Genomic DNA, 25,934 nt, shown 5'->3' with positions numbered 1-25,934 from the left:
GTGCATTAAGATTTTGTCATCTTTATTTCCACACAAAGCCACTTATCTTTTACTTGGACATCCACGCCTCTCACGTTTTAATTTGGAAATGAATGTTGACAAGGTCATAACAGTATGAAGGAATGACTACACGAACACCAAACTTGCAATAAATTACACGGTTTGAACACCAAACTTGGAATACATTTTCTTCAGCCAATGGATAGGCAGCGAGGGGTGGGGCCAGCCAAATTATGTCACCATGTACTCCTGCCGCTTGTTGAGTCGAACCTGGCATAAGGACACTGCGCCCACTGCCACGTAGACGCCGGCCGCGATGAAGCAATTGATGCCGACCTGGCTGTACAGACCGTAGATAGTCTGAGGAGGGTGTTGACTGCGGGGAAAACAACAAACAAATGAGCTCACTTCCTGTTGGAAGAGGAAACAATCTTCTGACACATTTCAAGATTCTTTACTTTTCCGCATGCTTAAAACCAGTCATTTTGGTAAAGACATTTCATCAGGGTTCCAACAGGTTTCCTCAAGTAAATTTAAGACTTTTTAATACCTAAGACTTTTTTTTTTAATAGCTTAATATCTATTTCACAGCCATATCGACATAGAGAAACAAAATCCGTGAATTTGTGTTAATTTATTTCTCGAAAGTGGACATGTGGAATGTGTGGAGGATGTAAGAATGCCGAGCATTGAATAGGCTACTCACGCGACACCACCACAGCGCAGACACAGACCAGGGCAAAGTAGGGCGTTAGCATTAGCATTTAGCGTGGCGAGTAGGGTTGTTCCGATCATGTTTTTTTGCTCCCGAGCCGATCCCGATCGTTTTAGTATCTGCCGATCCCGATATTTCCCGATCAGTTTGCTTTTTTTGGTCCCGATTCAATTCCAATCATTTCCGATAATTTTTCCCAATCATATACATTTTGGCAATGCATTAAGAAAAAAATGAATAAAACTCTGACGAATATATACATTCATCATACAGTACATAAGTACTGTATTTGTTTAATATGACAATGAATCCTCAAGATGGCATTTACATTATTAACATTCTTTCTGTGAGAGGGATCCACGGATAGAAAGACTTGTAATACTTAAAGGATAAATGTGACTTTGTATATCGTGACTAAATATTGCCATCTCGTGTATTTGTTGAGCTTTCAGCAAATGATACTGTAGCCATTTAACTATTCTGCCCAAATGCATGATGGGAAGTGCAACCATGACTGTGCGTATTGGCACCAATTGATATATCTTCTCTGCGTTGGGAAATAACATAGGGTGTGAAGAAAAAGATCATCTACTACCTTACTTCCCCAAATTGCTCTCCCACGATATTCCTAATCGTAGAGAGAGGGATTTTAAGGTTTTAACCAATGAAAAACAGGCCCCAAAGACTGCCAAAATTCACTCTACTCATTTTACGCTGCCTTTTAGCTCTATATATAGGTAAATCGGCGCCATTATAGGTTGAACGCGACAATGCGTGAGTGGGTTGTGCAGCGCATGCGTTAATTGCGTTAAATAATTTAACGTGATTAATTAAAAAAAATTAATTACTGCCATTAACGCGATAAATTGTTTAAGCCAAAACTAAAGACTCTGGATGAGTGTAAGACATTTTGTCTGTAATGTTAAATACAATTAGAAAATGATTTAATTTATATATATATATATGTATGTATATATACATATATATATATATATGTATGTATATATATATTTAAAAAAGGCATGTCCGATATTTTTTTGCCGATTCCGATACTTTGAAAATGACGTGATCGGACCCGATCGACATCTTTAGTGTCACGCTTTAGCTTCTGTCTCTTCAGGCTCGTGAGCAGCTTGCAGTCTTATGCAGGAAGATTGAAAAACACCGGCAATTGAAGGAGTTTGTTTCTTTCCTCTCATGGAGGTTATGTGTAGTACTGCAACGATTAATCGATTAACGCGAGTATTCAATTAGAAAAAAATATTCCAATTAAATTTTGTTGCTTCGAGTATTCGTTTAATTATAGTAATGTTGTAATGGTTTATTTTGAAAGTATTTTCATTTCATTTGATTGATTAGTGTGGATACACTGCCCTCTGGTCTGCCTCATTTCACATGGCTGAATCCAACTGATCCCTGTTAAGGCCAACGTAAGCTAAGTTTTTGTTTGAGCTAATGGTTTTTTTTTTTTATGCATTCGTAAATTAGTTTATAGATATATTTAGCTGATTTTTGTGGGAATATGTGTCTGAACCATTTGTTAGGAGCATTGTAAAAAAACCTTCATTTTATAGCATTTAAGCTATCGGACTTTTGCTATGTAGGTTATAACGGCAATTGTTGTTTTGTTGTACATAGACCCTAATTTATTAATGTTTTTACCGTTTGAGGCTCAGCTCATGTATTTTAATGTTTCATGTTCCTTATCCGATTACTTGATTATTCGAAGTATTTCATCGATTAATCGACTACAAAAATAATCGATAGCTACAGCCCTAGTTATGTGCTTGAACGATTTAGCATGGGACTGTAGCGCCTTCATGCCCATTGTACCCAGCTGAATCCTTTTTTTTTTTTTTTCGCATATGATGCAAAAAGCCACAAACACAGGGCTATCCACTGGTCTGAGCCAAAGATGAAAGGATTGTATACTCAACCACGCTTTGTTGAATTTATATTACCCCATCTCACTAATATGAAATGTGTGGCTAGGTGTTAAAAAAAAAAAAATCTTCGTAGGGTAGAGCATGACTTTTTATCGGGATTCCCGTCATGACACGGAATTCACGCGGGAATCCCGCAGGACGGGATTTTGACCTGGGGCTGCGTTGCGTTCTCAATAATTGGCTCCTCAGCCTTGTTTATTTATTTAGGCTACACTTTTGAGGAGAAATATGACACGGAGAAGTTACATACATCATAAATTTTAAGACCCGGTTATGAAAATTCAATACTTTTTCAAGACTTTTAAAGGTATTATTTCCAAATTCATAAATTCAATGCTTTTAAGACCCTGCGGGAACCCTGTTCATGAATAGATGCATTTCATAAAAATACAGTAGAATAATAGTAAGCCGGAACCAAAAGAAGACAGACAAGCACTGACTCATTGCGAATGTCCTCCTCAGTAAATGGGACGTCCTCAATAAGCACGGCTGACTTGGCGCTGAAGAAGATCCCCAGCATTGCCTGCACATGTGAAATTATTTTTACAACTTCGGGTTAGTGTCAGAACCATAGATATAATTAAAAAATATCATCAGAATCAACAAATGTTTCAATTGTCAGCAGTCTTTCATCAACAAAATTTGATATTTGCTTCATAACTGACTGTCGACAAAATGTTCTTTCATCTTATAGGTATAAACAAAAAAGGCCCACCCTCGATTTACATGTCATCACAATTGATAACTCTACGATTGACGAGGCAGGCTTTTATTTTGGCACTTCCTGTTTTGATAAGTCACGTGAAGGTGAAGAAAAATCACATGATCCATTGATACATTAATAACTCAATACCCTTTAGTACTTTTAGGCACATTTTACTGGTACATTTAATTCTGAAAATAACTACTAAAATTCTGTTCAGCTCTTCATATTTATCAGTAGTATTTTCTGGTACCGAATAACGGTTGGCGCTGAGTTTTTATCGGCACACTGATTTAGCTTTGCCACAATGTGTTTGTAACACATTTACGTGGTCCGTACCGTCATTTTCACGTTTCCAAACGATAAATGTGAGAATAATGTAGGTTTAGTCTTTCTTACCAGCATGATGACGCCCCAGATACTGATAACGATGCCACAAGCAGCCATTTTGGGGCCGCAGAAGAGCAACGACGGCATCCTTGTCGCTCAAACTGCTACCAAGTCACGCAACAACAACAGTTCCCCTTTATGGCCCTACAACGAAAAGTCCGTGAGAGCCCCCTCGAACAAGGAAGCAAGAAAACGACGGGTGTTCTGAGCCGAATTGGGGTTTTCCCCTCAGCTGACGTTTAGAGAGCTCGGCTCGGGATCTACTCGGACAGCTTCGGCAGTCTTCTTCCGTTAATTTTCTATTTGCTTAAGTGCATTGCTGCCACCTATTGGTAGGAGAGTGAACACCAGGCAGGTACAATCAATCATTTTAATGCAAATACTAGCAAGTCCTTCTAAAAAAATAGCATATTGTGATAATAATTTCCTGTAATGTACTGATAAACATTACACTTTCATATATTTTAGATTCATTACACACAACTGAAGTAGTTCAAGCCTTTTATTGTTTTAATATTGATGATTTTGGCAAAAAAAGTCAAGAAAAAACAAAAATCCATATCTAAAAAAATTAGCATATCATGAAAAGGTACTCTAAAGAAGCTACTAACCTAATCATCTGAATCAACAAATTAACTCAAAACCCCTGCGAAATATTCCTGATGCTTTTAAAAACTCCCAGCCTGGTTCATTACTCAAAACCGCAATCATGGGCAAGACTGCGGACCTGATTGCTGTCCAGAAGGCCATCATTAACACCCTCAAGCAAGAGGCTAAGACACAGAAAGAAATTTCTGAGCGAATAGGCTGTTCCCAGAGTGCTGTATCAAGGCACCTCAGTGGGTAGGAAAAAGTGTGGCAGGAAACGCTGCACAAACCAGAAGAGGTGACCGCACCCTGAGAAAGATTGTGGAGAAGGGCCGATTCCAGACGTTGGGGGACCTGCAGAAACAGTGGACTGAGTCTGGAGTAGAAACATCCAGAGCCACCGTGCACAGGCGTGTGCTGGAAATGGGCTACAGGTGCCGCATTCCCCAGGTCAAGCCAGTTTTGAACCTGAAACAGCGGCAGAAGCGCCTGACCTGGGCTATAGAGAAGCAGCACTGGACTGTTGCTCAGTGGTCCAAAGTACTTTTTTCAGATGAAAGCAAATTTTGCATGTCATTCGGAAATCAAGGTGCCAGAGTTTGGAGGAAGAAGAAGGAAATGCCAAAATGCGTGAAGTCCAGTGTTAAGTACCCACAGTCAGTGATGGTCTGGGCCTGGGTGCCATGTTGGCTGCTGGTGTCGGTCTACTGTGTTTTATCAAGGGCAGGGTCAATGCAGTTAGCTATCAGGAGATTTTGGAGCACTTCATGCTTCCATCTGCTGAAAAACTTTATGGAGATGGATTTCATTTTTCAGCACGACCTGGCACCTGCTCACAGTCCCAAAACCACTGGTAAATTGTTTACTGACCATGGCATTACTGTGCTCAATTAGCCTGCTATCTCTCCTGACCTGAACCCCACAGAGAATCTGCGGGATATTGTGAAGGAGACACCAGACCCAACACTGTGGATGAGCTTAAGGCCGCTATTGAAGCATCCTGGGCCTCCATAACACCTCAGGAGTGCCACAGGCTGATTGCCTCCATGCCACGCCGCATTGGAACAGTCATCTCTGCAAAACGATTCCCGACCAAGTATTGAGTGCATAGCTGATATAATTGAAGGTTGACTTTTTTTGTATTAAAAAACACTTTGTTTTGGTCGGATGAAATATGCTTTTTTTTTTTTTTAGATAGGGATTTTTTTTTTCTTGACTTTTTTTTGTCAAAATCAATATTAAAATAAAAGGCTTGAACTCCTTCAGTTGTGTGTAATGAATCTAAAACATATGAAAGTCAAATGTTTAGTACATTACAGAAAATGAACAATCACAATATGCTAATTTTTTGAGGACTAGTATATTAATTTCATTGTGAAATTGGAGTCACATGTCTCTTTTGTAAAGACTTATGAACAACAAAAGCCTTATTTTTACTCAACTTTATTAAATGATTTACCACGCAAATCAGAGTTGTGACATAACAAAAATAACACCTTGGCATTTGTACAAAAGTGAGTTCAATATATCTAAAAACAATGGAGTTCGGGTGAAGCTGCTTGCAAAAACACTTCCGAAGACATTTTTAAAACTTTTTTTTTCTTCTTCATGTGCTTACAAACACTCCAAAGAAACAACAAAAATCTACAAAAATAGACCATCAGACATTTCTCCGCTTTTTTTCTTATCATAAAACATCAAGATAGATTTACCGCCTTTTCTTGCATATAGACAAACTGCCATAGCGCTATGCTAAGCTGATAGAAGCAGCCCCCCACAACGTGTACGGACTGTTTTGTGAAGCGCGTGTATTCGTCGGTGCGCGGATGCTCATTGGCCGATGGTGAGCAGGTATGACATCGCCAGGCCCCGTAGCTCCTCCATGCCGTAGTCCTCAGGCATGGGCAGACGCGTGACGTGTGGCGCCAGCTGCGAAAGCGGCGGTGGCACGGATGACGGCGTGCTCGCGTCACGCTGAAGGCTCAGCACCACGCGCAGGATGTTGGCCACGCACTTGGCCATTTCTGAAAGTGAGAAATAGGAGGCACATCTAGGTTAGGCTAAATAACTTCTATTTTTTTCTTGGTTAAAACAACAACAAAAAACACGCCCACCAGAAGTATTTTTGGGGAAAATAAGACTATTTCATGTGAAACGTCTAACTTATCTATCAAATACTATGTCTTCAATTTGATTATTATAATTTTGTTTTCTCATTGCACAATTTGAACTTTTAAGAAAAAAAGATGGACTCAAGAAATAAACATTTTCGTTTTGGTGAGAAAGCAATGGCGTACCCGATTGCGCCAAGCGGTCTCTGGCGCCTGTGCAGGGCAGTAGCTGAATCCTGCCGCATAATGACGTCACTTGAGTGTGAAGACGCTCCAGCTCGTAGTCGCCGCTGCTCTCCATCTGGAAAGGAGTATTTTTAACTAGCCACTTGCTGACACATGAGGAAGATTTAAAAAAACAAAACAAAAAACAAAAGCACGACTCACCTGCTGCATGTCCCGCAGGCTCTGTGTGATCTTCATGTAGTCCAGGTAGACCTTGCCGGAAGTGTCCCAGTCGTGGATGGTGGCACTGCGTTCGGGTGCCGACAGCCCCTCCAGAAACTCCAGCAGGTATTCGTGGTTGTCATTGATGATGCAGTCTAAAAAAGAGAAGTTGTGAAAACGAGGCGAGAACCTCTCATTTGAAACAGTTTTCTTATTCCGTATACCTGCAGCCAGGTGCGCCATGAGTACCCGGTGACACTGGCTCCAGTTGCCGGCACGATAGAGGTGCAGCGCCTCCTGGTGCTTGTCGCCGTCGTGGCGAGCGCGAGTGCTTTTAGCCTCGTGGATCCATTGCACGGGCACCAGCAGCCGCTCTGTTAGGAAGCGCTCCCGCCGCAGCGACTCGTCAGTCTCCCGTGGGGTGCAGTGCAGCGTTAGAACAGCACGAACCGCGCGCTCCCGCTGGCTGAAGAACAGAAAGGGGGTGACACTTAAGGTTTTGGTGGCAATGACGCCGAGAGATATCAAATTAGTGCGTACTCGTGGTCGGGGATATGCAGCAGGATAAAGACGGCCAAGTGCCACAGGCCGCCGCTTTCAAGTTGCGCGGCGTAGCTTGTGTGCAGCAGGGCCTGGCGGGCTGTGCTTAGGTGGCTGTAATGCAGCGCCTGAAGGACGCCCCAAAGATGCCAGCTTAGGCGGAAGTCCAGCCGGTCCCACGTGGCACTCAGAGGCTCCAACAGCTGCGGCAGGCTGTAGTGTCTGCACCAGATCAGAAAAGGGCATCTTTAGAGAACTTATCCAGGGAAAAATGTCCCCCCCTCTCCCCGCCCCCGTACCTGTCACTGTAGAGTTTAAGCAAGTGGAAACAGACGTCGTAGAGAGGTTGCTTTGACTCTTCCTGCTCCTCCTCTTCTATATCTGATTGCTCCTCCTCCATGTATGGAGGCAGGGGTGCGCAGGCATATTTGCTACCATCACAGGATCCCTACAAGAAAAACAAGGGCAGATTTGAGCTATTCATCTATTTCAGCATTTCACTGTGTCGGAAAAAGCTTAACGCTTTAGAGGGCAAGTAACTATTTTTTATTTAAAAAGCTTCACAAAGACCTGTTGTCAACTTACATTTTGGGTTATGTAGGCCAAAATATTAACATTTGTTTTATCAATAATTATTTTTATATTATTGCCTCTGGCCGTAGGTGAAATCTACAGAAAACGAAGGTTATGTATTTGGTTCTATATGTTTGTGTTCAAGATAACTCAAGAACGAATAAAGGGAAGAGCTCCAGACTTACATTTTTTACTAGGAGCACAATGGGCTCTTAAAATTAAATTAAAATAAAACATAACATTTTAGGGGCGCAGGGAGAAGATTCAGAGGCGTAAACTGTAACTCGACATGCAAAGTTTTCCTCTAATTTTAACTGTTTAACTTATATAAAAAAATTTTTTGCGAGATTTCAGGCAAGCCTAACTAAACAATGGCGCACTCAAAATGATGAAATTCAACAAAGAATCTTGACTTTTGCAGGTGTATTGCAAGAAATGTTTATTTTGTGGCAAGAATAAAACTGATGAATCAAGTAACATCACCTCCCGATACTCCATGTTGTTTATGTGGCTCCACTTGTCGGGACGTCATACAATTGATTGGGTGTGACTTTTAGCAAAGACCACACTACCTCACGTCCTGTTGTGCCCGTCCCCATCTCAAACAACATTAATAAGTCTTGAATTTAGCTTTCAATGAGCTGGATGAACCCTGTAAATACTTTAATTTCAACTCATTTTACTATATTATTGATAAATGCAAAGCTTTAGCAACATATTGCGCATTGCTGCCAACAAATTAGGCTTAAGTGTGGAGTAGAAGTTTGTCAGCAACAAAAAAAATTCAAGAATAATAAGGTTTTTGAAAAAAAAAAAAACATCTACAATAGTCCTATTTGCATAGGTGAAAGCAGATGGAAAAATTACTTGCGTTGACAAATTTTAGGGTTGAAATGCCCACATTTAGTAGGTCTGGAGACCTGACGGAATTGTCAAATTTGCAGGATACATTAGTAATATGAAACGGAAGAGGTGATTAAATTTGAAGGTAATGAGGTCAAAGGTCAGAAATTTGGCCATTCTTTGAATTCGTCTAATATTGGGTATGTGCGTGGGTAGGCCTGTTGCGATTACAAATTTTAGTTATATGTGATATTATTGCACCCCCCCACCCCAATTTTTGTTTAAACCAATTTACAATAACACAGTGAGAATACCGTATATATTAATAGATCAAGTCCACCCATTTAAACGCAATAAATATTTACTCTTAAATTCAAAAATACTTTTTAAGAAATTACAACTAAAACAATAGACCATGCCTCTTAAGTAAAAGACAACAATATTAATACCGCACAGAAACACAGAATAAATGTGTTTTTCAAGAAAAAAAAAATTAAACTGCACTTAACAAGCATTTAGGCTAATGAAAACTTTCCCCCTCATAGCTTCTGCAATGGTGTTCCATAGGGATGCAACGATACAGTTAAGTCACGGTTCGGTACGATTTTCGATACAGGGGACATGATTTTTGATCCGATTCAATACATTTAACGCTCTGAAAAAAAAATTAACAATTGTATTTTTTGTTTCGTTTTTTTTTGCTAATGAGCAAAAATTTAATTACCATCATATAAACATGCATTTTAGTGCATAATATTAATGTGCTTACTTCTTACTGATCTGAAGAAATTTTGTATAAAAGTGCTGAGAACAATCTTTACTGTTTGTAAAATGAGGCGGAGCACACTGTTGATTGCTACAGCTCTTAGCAGCTAGGTTTACTACATAAGCAAAACATCCTTATTTAACCATATTTGTGGTCCGAATCCATCTGTCACGTACTGAATTAACAATATTTGCAGCATTATCTATAGTCACTGGTATGGATTGATTTGGCCTGCTTAACTTCCATTCAGTCATGGCGGTTTATAATTCATCTATGCAGTATATGGACTACGTGTCCCATAATCACTCTGGTTTCACGTAGCCAATGGCATGCGACGTAGCACATTTAGTTTTCTATTTCATGATATCTAGTGTGCGCGCGCATTAAAAAAGTTAGCAAATGCCATTACTGCACAACACCAGCATATGACAATCGACTTTCATAAACAGGCAGAGTTTGAAGCGCAGCGCTCTTAATTTGCCAATGTTCATCATGTCCTTTCAGCTGTCAGTTGTCAAAGCGAGGTTGTTTGTAGCAGCCAAGTTGGTAACAATGTTTTGCCGGACTTAGTTGTTAATATCCGGTGTTGTGCCGAAAAATAGCCGCCCCGCGTGAAATGTCACCCCTGACGGGAGCACCCACGTGTCAACAACACCGGCAGGTATACATTGAACAATAGGATATAATAGGAACGATTGGCTCCGGCGCTATTTTTTGGACCTGGAACGAAGATGCATTTTGCGCAGTTGGTAACACGGAATCTGAACTTTTAGCAGCAAGTCTGACGCACGCACGCACGTGCACGCGAGGCGATAAAACGCAGCGCAAAAATTACCGCCTTCATTTTTATTTATCGTGCGATAAATGGAATTATTGCATATTGCGACAGGCATCTGCGTGGGTAAAACGGGTGTGCCGATAAGCTGTCATGTGTTTAAACATTATTTTCTCCATTATTAGACGTCTAGAAACTTGCATACAAAAGTGTTTTTGGGCAACTTTTCTTATATGGTTGTCATTTATACTAGGTGATGTCTTGCGCTTTAAGTGAGTGCCCTGTTAAGGGTTAAAAACCTCCTCGGCCTGTTGTGTTGGATTGCTATGAGTAGCTAGGAACATGTGTTATTCCAGAGTCCTGTCCAGTTAGGCTACAGCGCTCGGCGAATGAACTGACGGAGCACTCACCTGGAAGGCGTCCTGGTACTTCGTGAGGGCGTCGGCCACCGAGGCTGTGGGCGGCAACATGAACCAGAGGTGAACGGCCACACAGCGCTTCCAGTCCAGCTGCAAGCACGTGTTCACCACCGAATCAGACGTCTGCCACACCTAGAACAAAAAAAATTAGATCACGATTAATAAACAAAATTAAATACAATGTCAAGAATTTTCTGCTCCACTTCAACAGCCATCTTGCTGCTCCTTCTGGCTACTCAAAGTTGAGTAATAAAACTTACAGGCTTTCCAGCCAGCAGTGTGAAGATTCGCAGGTGTTCTTCTGTCAAGTGTGTGTCGGTCTGCATACGATTCCAGTCGGCAAGCTGCAGGGCCAGCAGGTCACGGCAGTACTGCGAGCCGGCGGCCTGCGACAGCAGCAGGGCCAAGCGGTGGTCTCCTGGCGCAGAATAGTGCATAAGAAGTTCATCTTCCCCGCGTTTCCCCAACTTCATTTTATCACTTTTGTCAGCAGTTCACCTTCCTTCTGCGCCAAACAACAAGCCTCACTGATGCGGTTTCCTGTCAGGTAGCTAAAAACTGCCTGCGTGTGGCGACCTTTACTGGCCAGTGCCACTTCCTCCTCCACCCGGTGGGCAGTGCGGCAAGATAGCCAGGCGGAGAAGGCGCGCCTCCTCTCCAGTTGCCGCTCGTAGTCATCCTGGGGCTCCGCGGGAAGCCGCCGGCCCCACAGGGCCTCGCACAGTGTCCACACTTCGCACCAGTGAGTTAAAAGCGCTGAGGACATGCAAAACATCACGAGGCTTAACTGGGTGGGACTCGATTAAAAAAATATATATTTTGTGACTTTGTAATTAATCTTTATTATCACAATATTTGCCCCCCCCCTCCCAAAAACAAAACAAAACAAAACAAAACAACAAATGTATTGTTGGTATGTAATCAGGCATGAAAATGGGTCAGGGGTTAAAAAAGTGACAAGGGTGTGGAGGAAATATGTTCCGGTTCACTGTACCACTAGGGCTGTCCCAAACGAGTAATTTTTCTCCCGATTAGTCAGCAGACTAATTTTACTATCAGTCGACTAATCTAATATTTTTTTTCCCCTTTGATGACGCTTATTAATTCACAAAAACATTTTGGAACACTTAAATTCTTTATTAAATAAATCACAAATAAACAATGAGGTCAAATGCTGATAGCATAAACTCGTGCAAAAGAATGGAATGTGAATAGATTCAGAACACTGACTTCGCCATTCCAACATAATTCAAAACAATTCTTGAAAAAAAATATCTAGCATTAATATTATAGTGGACTACTATATATAATAGTAGTATAATAATTATTCATTGCCAATCAGATTTTTCATAAAGGGTGTCATTTTAAAGCTATTCTTAATGTAGAATCTGAATTCTGAAGTATGTGGGATTAACTACAGAAATCGCTATTTATATGACAAACATGAAGTGCTTTTATTTTGAAATGTTTACCGGAAGTACGTTCGCTAAACCGCTAACCGTAAGCTTTACATTCAGCAAAAAAAGCTCTTTTTGTCATTGGGTGTGGTGTCAGTAATCAGTTTTTCTTCTCATTTATTTCGTTTGCAAATGCTGTTAACCACCGATTTTTCATGTTTGAAGTGTCACCTTTTAACCGCAATTTTGCGTTTTGGAGAAGACAGCCAATGTTTTATAGAAGGCTAAAGAAGGTTGTCTTTTTTCCCCATTTGCCTCAATGTAGCAATGATAATGTTTACACTTTACAGTGTTTAATATAGATGTGTTTTTTCATTATTTTGTATGTCGGAACTTTAATTCTACGGTGTGTTGATGACCAATAAACATCTGTTAAAGGGACTAGAGTCTCATAAGCCGTTAGCACGCACACAAAAATGTATGCAAGCGTGCGTGGTGATAAAACGCAGCCGTGAAAATTACCACCCTCATTTTTATTTACCGTGTGATAAATGGACTCATTGCATATCGCGACAGGCTCAGCAACTTCAATAAAACCTGTCGTTAGTTAGCTAGATGGACTTACGGTCTGCTAGCTTATAATCATCTCCTGTCTTCCAGAATTACAACTAGATGACGGCGCTTTAGGTGTTCATTCACAGCCGACGTGCAGCCAAGCTTGGTATTGAAGAGACGGGACACAACAGTGTACCCGCCTTTGTTTCGTTGAAATAACTCAAATGTTTTGGCCACTCTGGTGCACTTCTTTGACTTTGTGCCACTTTTCCGACATTAATAAACCCCCCCCCCCCCCCCCCCTTAAAAATTTTCTCCTCGGATCTACACAATTCACGTAGGTCACCCTTTTCGACTTCAAAACAGCAAATTTGGCTGAAAGATGAGAGATTTTCATGCCTGTTAATGTATAAAAATACTTATGATCACAATTTTGGGTATTTGTATGTTATATGTTCAGTCGAAATAGCTGGACACCTTTACATTTATTTATTTATTAAAAAAAACATTACAGACAAAAACATTTTTAGTAAATGTTGACTAAAACTAGACGAAGACTAACACATGAGATTACTAAAATATGACTAATAAGTATTATCGTCCAAAAGACAGACTATGACGAAAATTAAAAGGGCTGTCAAAAACAACACAAAGGTTCCGAGTTGCTTGGAATGCAAGCGTCGATTAAAAAATGTGTTATTGTTTAACGCGTTAAAGTCCCCCGGTTACTTTCAACCCATTCCTTTTCAAGCGTGTAATTTAACGTTAACTTACGGTCGGCGTGTGCCCACTTATCACTCAGTTCGGTGGCCCAATCGGCGTAGTCGTGAAGCGCAGCCACGCCAGGCTTTGGGCACACTTGCGGGCAACCAGGCGCATCTGTGTTGATGGTGCTGTGGTTCAGGCAGATCTCCAGGGGGTGCTCTAGCACCTCTTGGCTCTGTTCCTCACTTGTGTGAGCATCAAGACCCAACACCTGCTCCAGAACTACCTTGTAGGAACTTTCGGTCAGCCTGCGTCAACAACAACAACATGATTTTTAAGAATATATTCCATTTAAAACCAAATGCTTATGTATGCAATAAATACAAAAAGGTGAAAAGATGCAATGTTTTTCCAATTTTAGTTGGTTTACCACAAAACGGCTTATGTCTTACGATATGTTGCTGGCAGGTTTTGGCATGAAACTGAAATCTGTGTTGGTTGCCACTTGTTTCTGAGAAAATTGCTTGTCCAGTGGCGAGCTGAGCCGACAGCCACTGTGCACCAGCGTCCAACCGGGCCCCCAGCCCACCCGGAAGGAGCGACCCGCGAACAGACCGGCATCCATCAGTGAGTGTCCCTACAAGCAAAGGGAATAAATACAAAAAAGAAAAATTAATCGTGCAACTAATATGGTCACTTCCTTTTGCTTGTCACTTGCCTTTCCTCGAGCGATTGATTTTTCCAGTGGGACAGGGCCTCCTAACCGCCGGATCCCGACAGTCCTCACTGGGGGCTCTGCAGGCTTGGGGGGCAGCGAGAAGGAGGGTGGGGCCGGCGCCGTGCAGTAGGGTGAGCGGGGATGAGTGGGCCCCCGAGGGGACTCGGGGAGCACACTAGAGGAAAAACGAGCCTGAAGGAGACCGCCCACTGGCCAGAGATGAAAACACATTTCAGATAGTTGGACGCAAGCTCTGGTCTGTGAGAAAAATATGACTGGACACCGCAGAAGTGTTATACATTAAGCTTCAACATTCCTACCAGAAGGTCGTCCTTGCAGGACGAGATATTGAGAGGAACTCTTCACAGGATCCCTAAAGAGGTTGCTCTCATCATCATCATCCTCAGCAAATAGAGATGCCTTCATGATCTAAAACCAAAACAAAACAACGCTTTTGTTTCATGACTCAGATTTCTAAACAAAACCCACATGAACTTGTTGGCTGCCATTGATGGCGATAGATGTCCAATCCATTTGAGCTGGGAGGGTTGACAGCGTATGAACAAATGGATTGGACGTCTACTCGTGACAAACTTAAATTCACAGTAGAAGGATGAAAACAGCCAAATGAAATAATAGTTTATTATCCTCAATGGCATTGAAAGAGTTCAGGTTTGCTACTACTTTTTCGATCAAGTACAAAATTGTAGGTTGATATTTTTCCTTATCAACTCAAATGCTTTTCATAATTTTGTTCCTTCTCAAGGCACCACTGTAAATGGAAAACAACAAAAAAATCATTTATTTCAGAAGGACCAATCAAGTGAACGAGCAGCCAACCTGTAGGTTGTGTGGGTTGAGGCCCAGTAAGGATGTCATGTGGCCAAAAGCAGAGAATCCATCTTGCTCAGCAACCGCCGCATCACTCCGGCCTTCTGGCATCTCGCCATCGTCCTCGTCTCCGGGCACGTTATCGGCCGGGAAACCCTGAGTGACGTCGGCCATGTCGCTGTCCAACTCAGCGACGCTGCTGGTCAGATCCACGACAGGCCCGGTCTGACGAAACGGGAAGAACGTGCAGAGTCTGGCATTTGTCGGAACATGTCACAATGATATTGTCATCTCTACCTGGGACAGTGGCGCTATCTGCTGCTGGGAGGGGAGAGGAGGCTGAGGCAGCCTGGAGGGAGGGAGGGACATTGTCATCTTAAGTTTCTTGGGGTCAGCCTTGAGCGGAACGTCCTCGTCTTCATCAGAGTCTTTCAGGCCGTACTTGGAGAAATGAGCGACCTGTGGAGAGAGGAAAAACGTGTTGCCTTATTACACGTACCAGGGATCGACAAATAGGGAAAATTAGCCACAGGTCCCACTATCAAAACCACTGGCCCAGGTCAACACGTCAGTTATTGATCCCAATAATCAAAAAGAACAATTTGCTTGTATAACATGAATAATTTTTGCGGTAGATTTAATGAAAAGTGCAGTAAAATGCTGCAAAAACATGAATCCTATTCCAATTCCATAATTATATATACTGTATAATAACAAGAGGCATAGCCTAACTCAAGCAGCCAGTGGAGTGCTGTCATCCCAAACAGATTTTGAGTCCATTGGTCACATGACCAGAGTTTTGGCACTAAAATGTTTAGAATTTTTGTGTAACGTCGACGTGTAACAAACTGGCGTGTGGTGCCAGCATTTACCAGTTTTCAACTTTATGGCGTGCACCAACCCGGTGTTCTGCCAAAATCTCCTACATCGGCGAAACGTGCTACATTAGTCGAATTTAACACCCAAAGTACTACTGTGCGCTCTAAACTTGTTTTGTTTAGATGCACACAGGAATAACGTAATAAAAAAATGCCTGCAGAAAATATTTAAATGAAGTTATATCAAATAAGGACGGTTTAAATACACTACGTGACTAATGTGGTCAACTGCTTCAAAGCTAACACAAAAAAAAACTATGGTTAAAAGTATGAGAGGGTAATACATGCAAAAAGGATCTTTGAGGCAGTGAAAAGGTTCTAGATAACTAAATAAAAACAAAAAATAGTGAGTACTCACCGCTTCTAACAGATGTGCGCATGCATGTGGACGCATGCGCAAGCGCGCTTAGCATTGTGTAGGACGTTTCGCCGCGTAGTAAGGAATGGCAGAACACTGGAACACTAATAACTAGGTCTGTCAAACGATTAAAATTTTTAATCCAGTTAATTACAGCTTAAAAATTAATTAATCGTAATTAATCGCAATTCAAACCATCTATAAAATATGCCATATTTTTCTGTAAATGATTGTTGGAATGGAAAGACACAAGACGGATATATACATTCAACATACGGTACATAGGTACTGTGTTTATTATAACAATAAATCAACAAGATGGCATTAACATTATTAACATTCTTTTAAAGCGATCCATGGATAGAAAGACTTGTAGTTCTTAAAAGATAAATGTTAGTACAAGTTATAGAAATTTCATATTAAAACCCCTCTTAATGTTTTCGTTTTATTAAAATTTGTAAAATTTTCAATCAAAAAATAAACTAGTAACTCGCCATTGTTGATGTCAATAATTACTAGAGGTGTGCAAAATTTCCGATTCTTAGATTATTCGCGATTCGGCCATGGAAGATTCGAGAACGATTCACAAACATCCAAATTCCGATTATTGAAATATGCCAAGTAAAGCGGAAGTACAACACACTCAGCGCGCTGCGCGGTCTTCGGGACGGAACGGAGCGGGAGTAGCTAAACATCATGCTTCTCATTAACCGGCCCCTCGGGTAATGCCAACGCTCAACTCACGGCTCTAGCTCAACTCATGCCACGAGATAAAAAAACACAACAACATACCTGACTGCTGCCGAAAAGCTGCTACAAGTACAGCTAAGCTACATAATGTTACAGTAGATATCATTTATATAGGACTAGATGCAATATACACTCGGTAGCGGTAGCAGCACATCTGCAAAAAGCTAGATGCGGGCGTTAGTAAACGGCCGCCATCTTAAAGCAGTACACTTCCCTGCAATGCTGTTGTAGCGAACCTTCCAAGCAAACCTGATTAACTTTTTATCTAAAATACTCCTAAATCGGTAAAATATTGACTTGAATCTATCTTTAAAATAGTTTTAAAACTTTCACATGTCAAAAGTAGACAAAAGGGAAATTATGGAATAACGGGAGCAATTTTAACAACTTTAACGGTTGATTCACAACATTAAATTAATTGAATGTAGTTTAAAGCTGCTGATACAGAATGGGGACTGGAGTTTTTTATTTACTGTTATTTTTGTATATTTGTTTACTGCTATATGTTAACTTGATACTGAAATAGTAGTTTGGTTTAGCCTGAGAGTATTTTTGAACAATTTTGGAACTAATGTACAAAACTTAAAAAAATAAATAAATAAATAAATAAAAAAATGAAAAAAAAGGAGGGGGGTGCATCAATAATCGTTTTATAATCGAATCGGAGCCTCTGAATCGTAATCGTAATCGAATCGTAAGGTGCCCAAAGATTCCCAGCTCTAATAATTACACCATGCTCACTCATGGTACTACATGGTACCCATAAAATCAGTTGGACCCAAGCGCCAGCAGAGGGAGCCAAACACCAAAAAACCAGTAACAAGCGCACATTACACTGTACTGTCATTTTAGACTGTTTGAGCGGGGCATGTGCGTTAATTGCGTCAAGTATTTTAAAGTGATTAATTAAAAAAATTAATTACCGCCCGTTAGCGTGGTAATTTTGACAGCCCTACTCATAACCTAACAAGAAACATGGATAAACCAAAATCAACTACACTGACAACTTACACATATTTGAATGTTTTCGGCAAACAAACACATACGTAACGTGTTACTGACAACACTGCTTGTCTGCATATTTGGACACCGATCTGCACAACTCACAGTAAACCTTGTGTTTTTTTGTCTCAACATAGCCAAGCCAATTCCAGCGGTCTCACCACTGGGGCTGAAACTTTCCTTTTTCTTTTCATATTGGATTTTGCTTTCCCTCTGGCGACCGTATTTCTTGAGTGGTTCCCCCCCCGGTGCTTGGCCAGGTGCTTTGGTGGGTGGGGGGGGGGGGGGGGGGGGGGTTTCAGAAACATGTCTTGTAGGTGGGTACTGAGATACTGACAATCAGCAGCAGTAATCAGGTTGTGCGCGTTCACGTGGGAGCGAGCGAACGAACGAGGTGCGTTTACGCCCAACCGAGAGCAACGGCTGCCGCATAGACTGTAAAAGTTGTCTTTGATTGGGATAGCATAGCAGCATCAAATTGGGAAGATTTTTTTTAATCGATTCATTATTTTTACCGGCCTCACTGGGCCGGTGATGGGAGCGTTTTGGTGGCTCTGACGGTTTTAAAAGAACGTCCGGGCCACTGGGTCATTAATATTGTCGACTCCTGCATATAGACAGACACATTAACTCAATGCCACACGTGCACCCACCTCAAAGACCCAGGAGCCAGTCTCAGGCCTGTACTCGAGGAATCGCGCTCCCTGTTTACGCGCTGCCTTTTCCAGGCGCCCTTCGTAGTTCATATCCGTGAGGCGCTCCGGGCTTCGGATTTGCGTGCAGCTCGTTTTGTCGTTTGGCCAAACTCCGTCCAGCGTCACCTCTGCCCGCCTGCATACGGCGGTGCGCGTCAGAAAAGCACGGCGAGAAATACAAGCAGGTCACTGAAAGCTCACCTGTTTAGGCCCTCGCCCTGGGCCGGCTTCTTTTTATCATCCGGGTACACAATGACTTCTTTGCGTCTGAAGTGAACAATCTCGTCAAGGTCCAATCCAGTCACGTTCACCGCACCAGGGAAGAAAATGGAGCCGTAACCTGCGGATATCGATGGCATCGCGGCATTGAGCACACCATCCAATCGGAGGTCATAATAGAAGGATTTTTTGCAACTTTATTGTATCTCTTGCATTACATCATGGTAGCGAACGGCAAGAAAGAGCGTATTTCACATGTAGTTCAATTGTTTTGCACATTTAGAGAAGGATTCAGTGTTGTAGGTAGTGCACGCTAGCTGTGTGGGGGGCCTGTTAAAAGTTTTTTCAAATTCCTAGCGAAAAAGATCACGAAAATTGAAATGGCTGAAGGCGATCAAGTGATTAAACTCATTCTTACAGATTAGCATACCCGTTTGATGACTTCTATACACATTTAATGTTGATCAAAGTGTTTTATAATACGTATGTATTTACAGTATTGTAATTTTATCAGGTTATTTGATCAACCACTTGATGACTGTCTTTATGATAAGTATAAGGCTACAGCTATTGATTATTTTAGTATTTGATTTACCATCAACCAGTTATTTCAAATTATCGAGTAATCGGATTACGAACATTTAATGCGTTGCGGAATACACTTTAGGAGATGTAAAACAAAGGTTTGCCAAGATTGCAAAATGCGAATTAAAAAAAATCCTGAGTGTTCCTTCAAACTATGCAGGGTTGCACTTTTATTTAAAAATAATTACAATACCTGAACTTAGCCTCACACGGTATAAAAAAAAATTAGAGGATCTAAGTACAATAAAAGAACAATTGGCTATCTTGCATAGCAAATGTCCGCTACCGTAAATGCTATAAAATGCTTTTTTTTTTTTTTGTGCTCTTAACAAATCGTTCAAACAATTATCCCTGCAAAAAAAAACAGAAAACAACCAATAAACTAAATTAAGAATGCATTAAAAACATTAGCTCAAACAAAAACCTTATTTTGGTCTTAACAGAGAGCAGCTGGATTCAGCCATGTTAAATGAGTTATATTGACTGTTGCCACTAGAGGGCAGCGTATCCACCCAAATCAATAAAATTAAATGTAAAGCTTTCAAAATAAACCATTCCAATGCTAATTAAACACACACTTGAGGCAGCAACAATTGATTTGAAGCTTTTTTTATAATCGAATTACTCGAGTTAATCGATTAATCGTTGCTTCATTAGTTATGTCCTATTTATTTGATGACATGAAAGTTCCATAATATGCATTTTAGTCCTGAAATAGGTGGTGACCGCAATTTCTAATCAAATGCAGTCCAGTGTACACCATTTGGTCGACAAGCCATAGACTTCATAATAGGCCTGAACGATATATCGTTTAAACATCGCCATCGCGATGTGCGCATGCGCAATAGTCCCATCGCAAGGACGTGCGATAGTTTTTTCATTTCATTTTTTTTAATCCACAAACGTTTGTTTTGAGGAAGGAGAGCGCACAGCTTCTCTTTCCCTCCAGCAAGTCATCGGCTCCTCCCCCTCCTCCTGCGACAGCGGAGTGGAGGGAGGAGGGGCCGAACAGCAGAGCGGAGGGAGGAGGGGCCGTTCTCAAAGTGAAAGCAACCAAGCAACACGTTAAAGCAAGGAAACGAGGCAAGACCGTCTCCAAAAGGAGTTTTTGAAGTATTTTGGCAAGAGCAAGACTATAAGGGACAAAAAACAGCCCTGTCGACAGTGCCTCGCCGTGGTTGCCTAAAAAGAAGTAATCTGTCGAACATGTGGGACCATTTAAAACACAGGTATCTATGCATTCCTGCTACGAGCTTCCCATCAGAGGCTTTTTAGTACAGGTGCGAACATTGTTACGTGCCAACGTTCTTGTCTCAAGCCTGCAATAGTGGATAAACTAGTAGTCTTGGCCAAAAACCTATGAGACCCAGTTGAGAATTGCTGAGCAAGGAAGGTGGACGATATGCAGACAAATACATAACACAGCTGCAGAAATGTCTTTTCTTCTTTTTATTCATGTGACAGCTGTCAGGAAGGCAGGAAATTTGGGAGTTAAAATGGTTCTGTTATTCATCAGTTATTTGCAGTTAATCAGTTCAATTATTTACAAGTTCAATTGAGTTTGTTTCTTTTATATTTAAATTGATTTTAAATCGTATTTTTCAAATAACTATATATAGTACTGCTGCACATAAAGTTTTGACACTTTTTTTGTTTAAATATTTTTACAACTTTGTTGCCGTTTTGCAGTTTTATATTGTAATATTTTGTGTAAACAACTCAGGGGACTAATGCACTTGTACTTTTTATTAGTCAGATTTAATATTTAAGTTCAAATATGTTGACAACTGTTGTTTTACTGAGGTTTTTATTTATTGTTAATAGTTTTTGAACAACTCTTTTGTCATATTTAATATTTTTGTTCAAATATGTTTACAGTACAACTTTGTTGTTATTTTACAGAAGTTTTTATTTATTGTTATATTTTGTCAAAAACTTAGAGGACTAATGCACCTGCTCTTTTATTTATCATTTAATGTATTTGCTGCTGTTGAAGTGTAAAATATTGTGTTCAATAAATGATCTATTTTGTGCAGACATGGCTTCCTAAGGGCTAATTTTCGTAACTGACTAGCCTCATAGTTCGCAATATTTACGCAAAATAAATGCTACCTGCACAGTTTTTTGTTGTTGCTTTTAACCAAGAATCGAGACTGTTTTACGTCCATATCTATAAAGAATATTTGAGCATTTATTCACAAGAATTTTCACCGGAAAAGCTCAGTTTACATCAGGCGGCTGCTAGCTACATTCACTAACAGACTAGCATTGTACTTTAACATATGTATATAAAATAAAGGCTAACGGTACGTTTTTGTTGTTGTTGCTTTTAACCAAGAATTGATATAATCGATGTATAATATCTATAAATAATTTGGAGATTTATTATTTGATTATTCATACGAATTTTCACCAGAAAAGCTCTGTTTACATCAGGTGGCTGCTAGCTACACTCACTAACAGACTAGCCGCTGCTCATGGAGACACATATATGGCTAAGGTGTTTTGGTTTTAGGTGAGTAGCAGCTTTGGTTTTATTTTCGAAAATTGGCCCCCTACGGCTCGGCCCTGCCTCTCGTGTCATGTCAATTATTAGGAAGTCTATGTTTCTATGAAGTCTATGTTTTAGCATGGCTATGGCTTGGTGCTTCTGGTTTCAAATTTCTTAAGATTTTGTCGTTTATACATATTTTAAGCTTCTCTCTTAACCACCTCTGGTCCTCAGACATTCAAGTGTTTATAAGCCACTGCCTCCAATCACATTTTGAACTTCCCGCCACTCGACCAATTGCACACACGCCAAAAATATGTCAAAAGATCCTTTTATAGGCAGGCGCCTGTACCTTTCCTGCCAACAGTAAAGTTTTCCACCACGCACTCGCCGCCGTCATCCACCATGTCGGCCAGCTCTTCCATAGAGGGGATGGTGTAATAACCAACGCGCCTCAGAACGATGCCTGAAAACAGGAAGCGATCGGGTGAGTTGGGAAGCAAAGACGAGAGCTCGCGACCTGTCAGACCTGCGGGGTGGGGAGGCTGGTTAGACTCCTGCAGAACTTCGTCTCGATCCTCCTGCAGAGACTCCTCCCCAAGGGATGCTGACACTTCTTCATTGCTTAACTACGAGTTGACATAGGAAATCTCACATCAAAAATACACAACTCGCAAATGACAGCCAAAGGTTCGATTCTAACCTCTAGACCATTTCTGGCAGCCTTGTGAATGTTCAGTTCACATATCGTGTCCTGCAGGTTGGATTGCCCGCGACCTTGCGGTATGGGCTTAGCAATGGGGTTGACATAGAAATGCGTGATCTCAAGGTCGGCGGTGTCAGCCAGGCCACCGCTCTGGCCCAGCGCCACCCTCGACTCATCCTCCTCTGCTTGCCTGCGAAAAACCAAGTGAGACGCCGTTAAAACTCATTGGCCGCTATACAAGTATAACACCATTTAACATTTATTGACTGTGATAGACGTCCAAACTAGAGCTGAAACGAATACTCGAGCAACTCGAGTAACTCGAGTTTAAAAACTGATCCGAGTAATTTTATTCACCTCGAGTAATCGTTTATTTTGACAGCTCTAAGCATCACGTTTTGCTCGGACTACTTTTAATGCGGGACAACGCGCTGATGTCACGTGCATAGAGGAAGAAGCAAAAAAAAAAAAAAACTTACTGCAGCCGACAACCGCTACAAACGACGCCGACGTTGCTTAATACTAGCCCGCACATGCTACGTTAGTTACAGGGAGCGTCCAATGAGTCTCATAGAGATCACATGTATGTTGAACTAGATGCACATTGACAGACTAGGCCGCGTCTAGGCAGCGTTAGCAAACAGCCGCCATCTTAAAGCAGTAGAGCGCTAAGCGCTAATAAAGAGCGCTAAGCGCTAATATATAAGATTAACGTTACTGTCACTACTAGCTCACCTTACGTTAGCCCTGCGGAGGGCTAGGTTTAAATTAATTAAGACCACTTTCGATGCGTGGCTAACGTGTCTTACATACAGGCTTTAACATAACATAGCGTTGTGGAGTGATGAGGGTGTCAAATAAAAACTCAATAATGCTAACTATCAATTTTAGCTCAGTAGTCATTGCTGGATAAAACACCAAGTAGCACTAGTCCCTAATGTGCTCCAATACAGCCTGTATCATACATTTATTTTTAACAATGCAAAAACTCAAAATCTTATCAGGACTTACAGGTTAGACTAACTTAAAACTTAACTAGAACTTAAAAATGGCTTGACACAAATAGAAATTCAATTGAAAAACGTGGGAAAAAATCCTAACTTTTAAGTGATGTGTGTTATCAAGCGTAAAGGCATTTTTAGGTGTGTTTATATATATATATATATATATATATATATATATGTATATACTTTATAAAAATAAGATCTAAAGGTTTTTTGAGTGAAAGCAGTGAATTAGTCTTTTTTTTTCATTCTAGTTACATCTGAGATGCAATTGTTGGCTGTTTTCAACAATATACATCAAAAATAAAGACATTGACTGAAAATGATAAAATGTCTTGTTTTCTCATGTATATCTATAATTGCTCTTCACCTGAAAATATATTTGTTTTATCCGATTACTCGATTAATCGATAGAATTTTCAGTCGATTACTCGATTACTAAAATATTCGATAGCTGCAGCCCTAGTCCAAACCATTTACACCGGGAGAGTCGGTGGCGAATGAACGCGAAGCAATTAGTAAACTTCTATCTGTTTAATTTTGAGTTGCGCCGCTTTAGTGTATGCAGTTGTTCGAAGGTTAATAATTTCTGTTAGCCTATCAATGGCATTTCGTACTGAACGTTAGCATTTGGCTAGTAGAATGTTATGCAAAAATATGGCTAAAATATTTTTGTTTAAATATTAGGCCTGGGCAATGTTTGCACATTTAAATCACATGAAATGAACTCCAATAATCTTATCTGGAATTCAAAAGTAGTATTAAGCACTTTTATCATAAAAGCCAAGAAAATCAGTTATTTTAAATGTGCTGCCATATTAAAGCTTTTTTTTTTTTATTTTATTTATTTTTTTTTTTTTAAATCGATGATCAAATGAATTGAGAAAATCATTTCGAGGCAGTCACTTCCCTGTCCATCTGTGGAATTTCATATTTCAACAGTAAATATTCCAAGATTTCTGTCAATCGCCATAACAGCATAATTGTCGAACTATTCTTGTGTTGAAAACAATTATTTGCTTTTACTTTGGAAACCGATGATCAACATTTTCTCACCAGGAAATGAATCGCAAACTTGTGCGTAAGTTGGATACCTGTGTCCGTTTTGAAGGTACGCCGACGGCACGGCGAGATCCTCAGAGTCTTTGTTTGCGGGGCTGTTGTACTGACTGCTGTTCAAGTTCTTCAACACAAGTTTTTTTATGCTCTTTCTGTAGACACAAACTTCAGTTAGCGCAAATTTGACCCTATACTACGTCTCTACTAGGACAGTCACCTCGGAATGAAGGCCCCGTTGGTGAGTGAGGGCTCATCATCATCCAGTCCGTCAAAAAGCTGCGACTTGGAGCCGCCCGATGAGGTCAGCGCTTTGGGGCGCACCCTAGTTGCTGGTCGGGGTGTTAGTTTGTAGTGTGTGGGTGTGGTCAGAGCTTTTTGTGCTGTTGGGTTGGTTGGTTTCAGACGCTGTGATGTGATAAAGATAAGACTGTATGAGCACGCATGCTGGACACTGGACAGCAGAATTACAACCTGAAGGGGCTGTCGCTAAATTAAGGAACGAGCACTTGCCTCCTCCTTCTTTTTGGGGTCAGACAAAGGGTTCCTGAAAAGCGGCGAGTCTCCGTACGGTGAGTATGCCAGCACGCTAAATTGCTGCTGCAGCATGGCCTGCTGAGCTGCGGCCACGTTGGGGTCGGTCAAAGCTGGAGGGATGAAAGATCTTCAATTGACATGATCGCTCACTATAGTCGTTGCAAATTGAAGCAATCTGGAAACCAAAATCCTGATGCTGACCGACATGTTGCTGAGGTGCTCCAAAGCCTATGGCGCTGGAGCCACTGTTGAAGCCGGTTGTTCCGAACGTCCCCATCGTTCCCAGCGTGGAGCCTAATTTGTTCTGGTTATTCCCAAAAAGAGACGTGGTCCCAGTGCCCACTGCTCAACAACAACAACAACAAAAATACATTTTAAAATACAAACAGGATGTTCCCCAACTGGTTTGATTGACAAATTTATAATAGTAATTAGAGGCGTGCGAAATTTCCGATTCTTAGATTATTTGCGATTCGGCTGTGGAAGATTCGAGAAAGATTCACAAATATCCAAATTCCGATTACTGAATTATACCAGGTAAAGCGGAAGTAAAACACAGTCAGCGGGGTCTTTAGGACGCAATGAGGAACGGACCGAGAGTAAAGATCATGTTCAAATCATGCCGCTAGATAAAAAAACAATCATACCTGACTGCGGCTGACAGCCGCTACAAACAACGCCCAGTTGCTAG

General features: G+C 41.0%; 2 protein-coding genes across 3 annotated transcripts in view; both read right to left on the bottom strand.

The window, feature by feature from the left end:
* Positions 1–5: 5 nt before the first annotated feature.
* On the bottom strand, positions 6–4,056 carry LOC130906783 (ribonuclease kappa-B). Its single transcript, XM_057821408.1, has 3 exons — positions 3,764–4,056; positions 3,102–3,184; positions 6–376 (listed from the first exon to the last, which is right to left on the bottom strand). The coding sequence occupies exons 1-3, from the start codon at positions 3,839–3,841 to the stop codon at positions 232–234; spliced, it is 306 nt and encodes a 101-aa protein (XP_057677391.1). The 5' UTR covers positions 3,842–4,056; the 3' UTR covers positions 6–231.
* A 1,698-nt stretch (positions 4,057–5,754) lies between these two features.
* The window catches only part of nup98 (nucleoporin 98 and 96 precursor), a 28,610-nt gene continuing 8,430 nt past the window's right edge, over positions 5,755–25,934 (bottom strand). For both annotated transcript variants that reach the window (XM_057821640.1, XM_057821641.1), the window contains 24 exons: positions 25,445–25,585; positions 25,220–25,353; positions 24,927–25,114; positions 24,745–24,861; positions 22,644–22,836; positions 22,470–22,569; positions 22,293–22,406; positions 18,847–18,985; positions 18,604–18,781; positions 15,260–15,421; positions 14,972–15,187; positions 14,452–14,560; positions 14,132–14,340; positions 13,866–14,050; positions 13,483–13,721; positions 11,255–11,512; positions 11,017–11,174; positions 10,748–10,888; positions 7,680–7,828; positions 7,381–7,602; positions 7,065–7,306; positions 6,841–6,995; positions 6,640–6,754; positions 5,755–6,366 (listed from right to left, as the gene is read on the bottom strand). In XM_057821640.1, the coding sequence (XP_057677623.1) occupies positions 6,173–6,366; positions 6,640–6,754; positions 6,841–6,995; positions 7,065–7,306; positions 7,381–7,602; positions 7,680–7,828; positions 10,748–10,888; positions 11,017–11,174; positions 11,255–11,512; positions 13,483–13,721; positions 13,866–14,050; positions 14,132–14,340; positions 14,452–14,560; positions 14,972–15,187; positions 15,260–15,421; positions 18,604–18,781; positions 18,847–18,985; positions 22,293–22,406; positions 22,470–22,569; positions 22,644–22,836; positions 24,745–24,861; positions 24,927–25,114; positions 25,220–25,353; positions 25,445–25,585 (4,058 nt within the window). In that variant the 3' untranslated portion in view covers positions 5,755–6,172. The remainder of the gene's footprint in view (positions 6,367–6,639; positions 6,755–6,840; positions 6,996–7,064; positions 7,307–7,380; positions 7,603–7,679; positions 7,829–10,747; positions 10,889–11,016; positions 11,175–11,254; positions 11,513–13,482; positions 13,722–13,865; positions 14,051–14,131; positions 14,341–14,451; positions 14,561–14,971; positions 15,188–15,259; positions 15,422–18,603; positions 18,782–18,846; positions 18,986–22,292; positions 22,407–22,469; positions 22,570–22,643; positions 22,837–24,744; positions 24,862–24,926; positions 25,115–25,219; positions 25,354–25,444; positions 25,586–25,934) is intronic.

The sequence above is a fragment of the Corythoichthys intestinalis genome, chromosome 18 (genome assembly GCF_030265065.1).
Source record: "Corythoichthys intestinalis isolate RoL2023-P3 chromosome 18, ASM3026506v1, whole genome shotgun sequence".
Taxonomy (NCBI): Eukaryota; Metazoa; Chordata; class Actinopteri; order Syngnathiformes; family Syngnathidae; genus Corythoichthys; species Corythoichthys intestinalis.
Note: the sequence above shows the minus strand (reverse complement) of the source record. Positions and strands in the feature narration are given on the sequence as shown.

Bases quoted from the DNA above. Each gene is read 5' to 3' on its own strand.
- LOC130906783 (XM_057821408.1), bottom strand. From the start codon at position 3,841: ATGCCGTCGTTGCTCTTCTGCGGCCCCAAAATGGCTGCTTGTGGCATC. The intron at 3,185-3,763 runs GTAAGAAAGACT...TCACATGTGCAG, and splicing joins TCTGGGGCGTCATCATGCTG to GCAATGCTGGGGATCTTCTT. The intron at 377-3,101 runs GTCAGTGCTTGT...TTTTCCCCGCAG, and splicing joins GAGGAGGACATTCGCAATGA to TCAACACCCTCCTCAGACTA.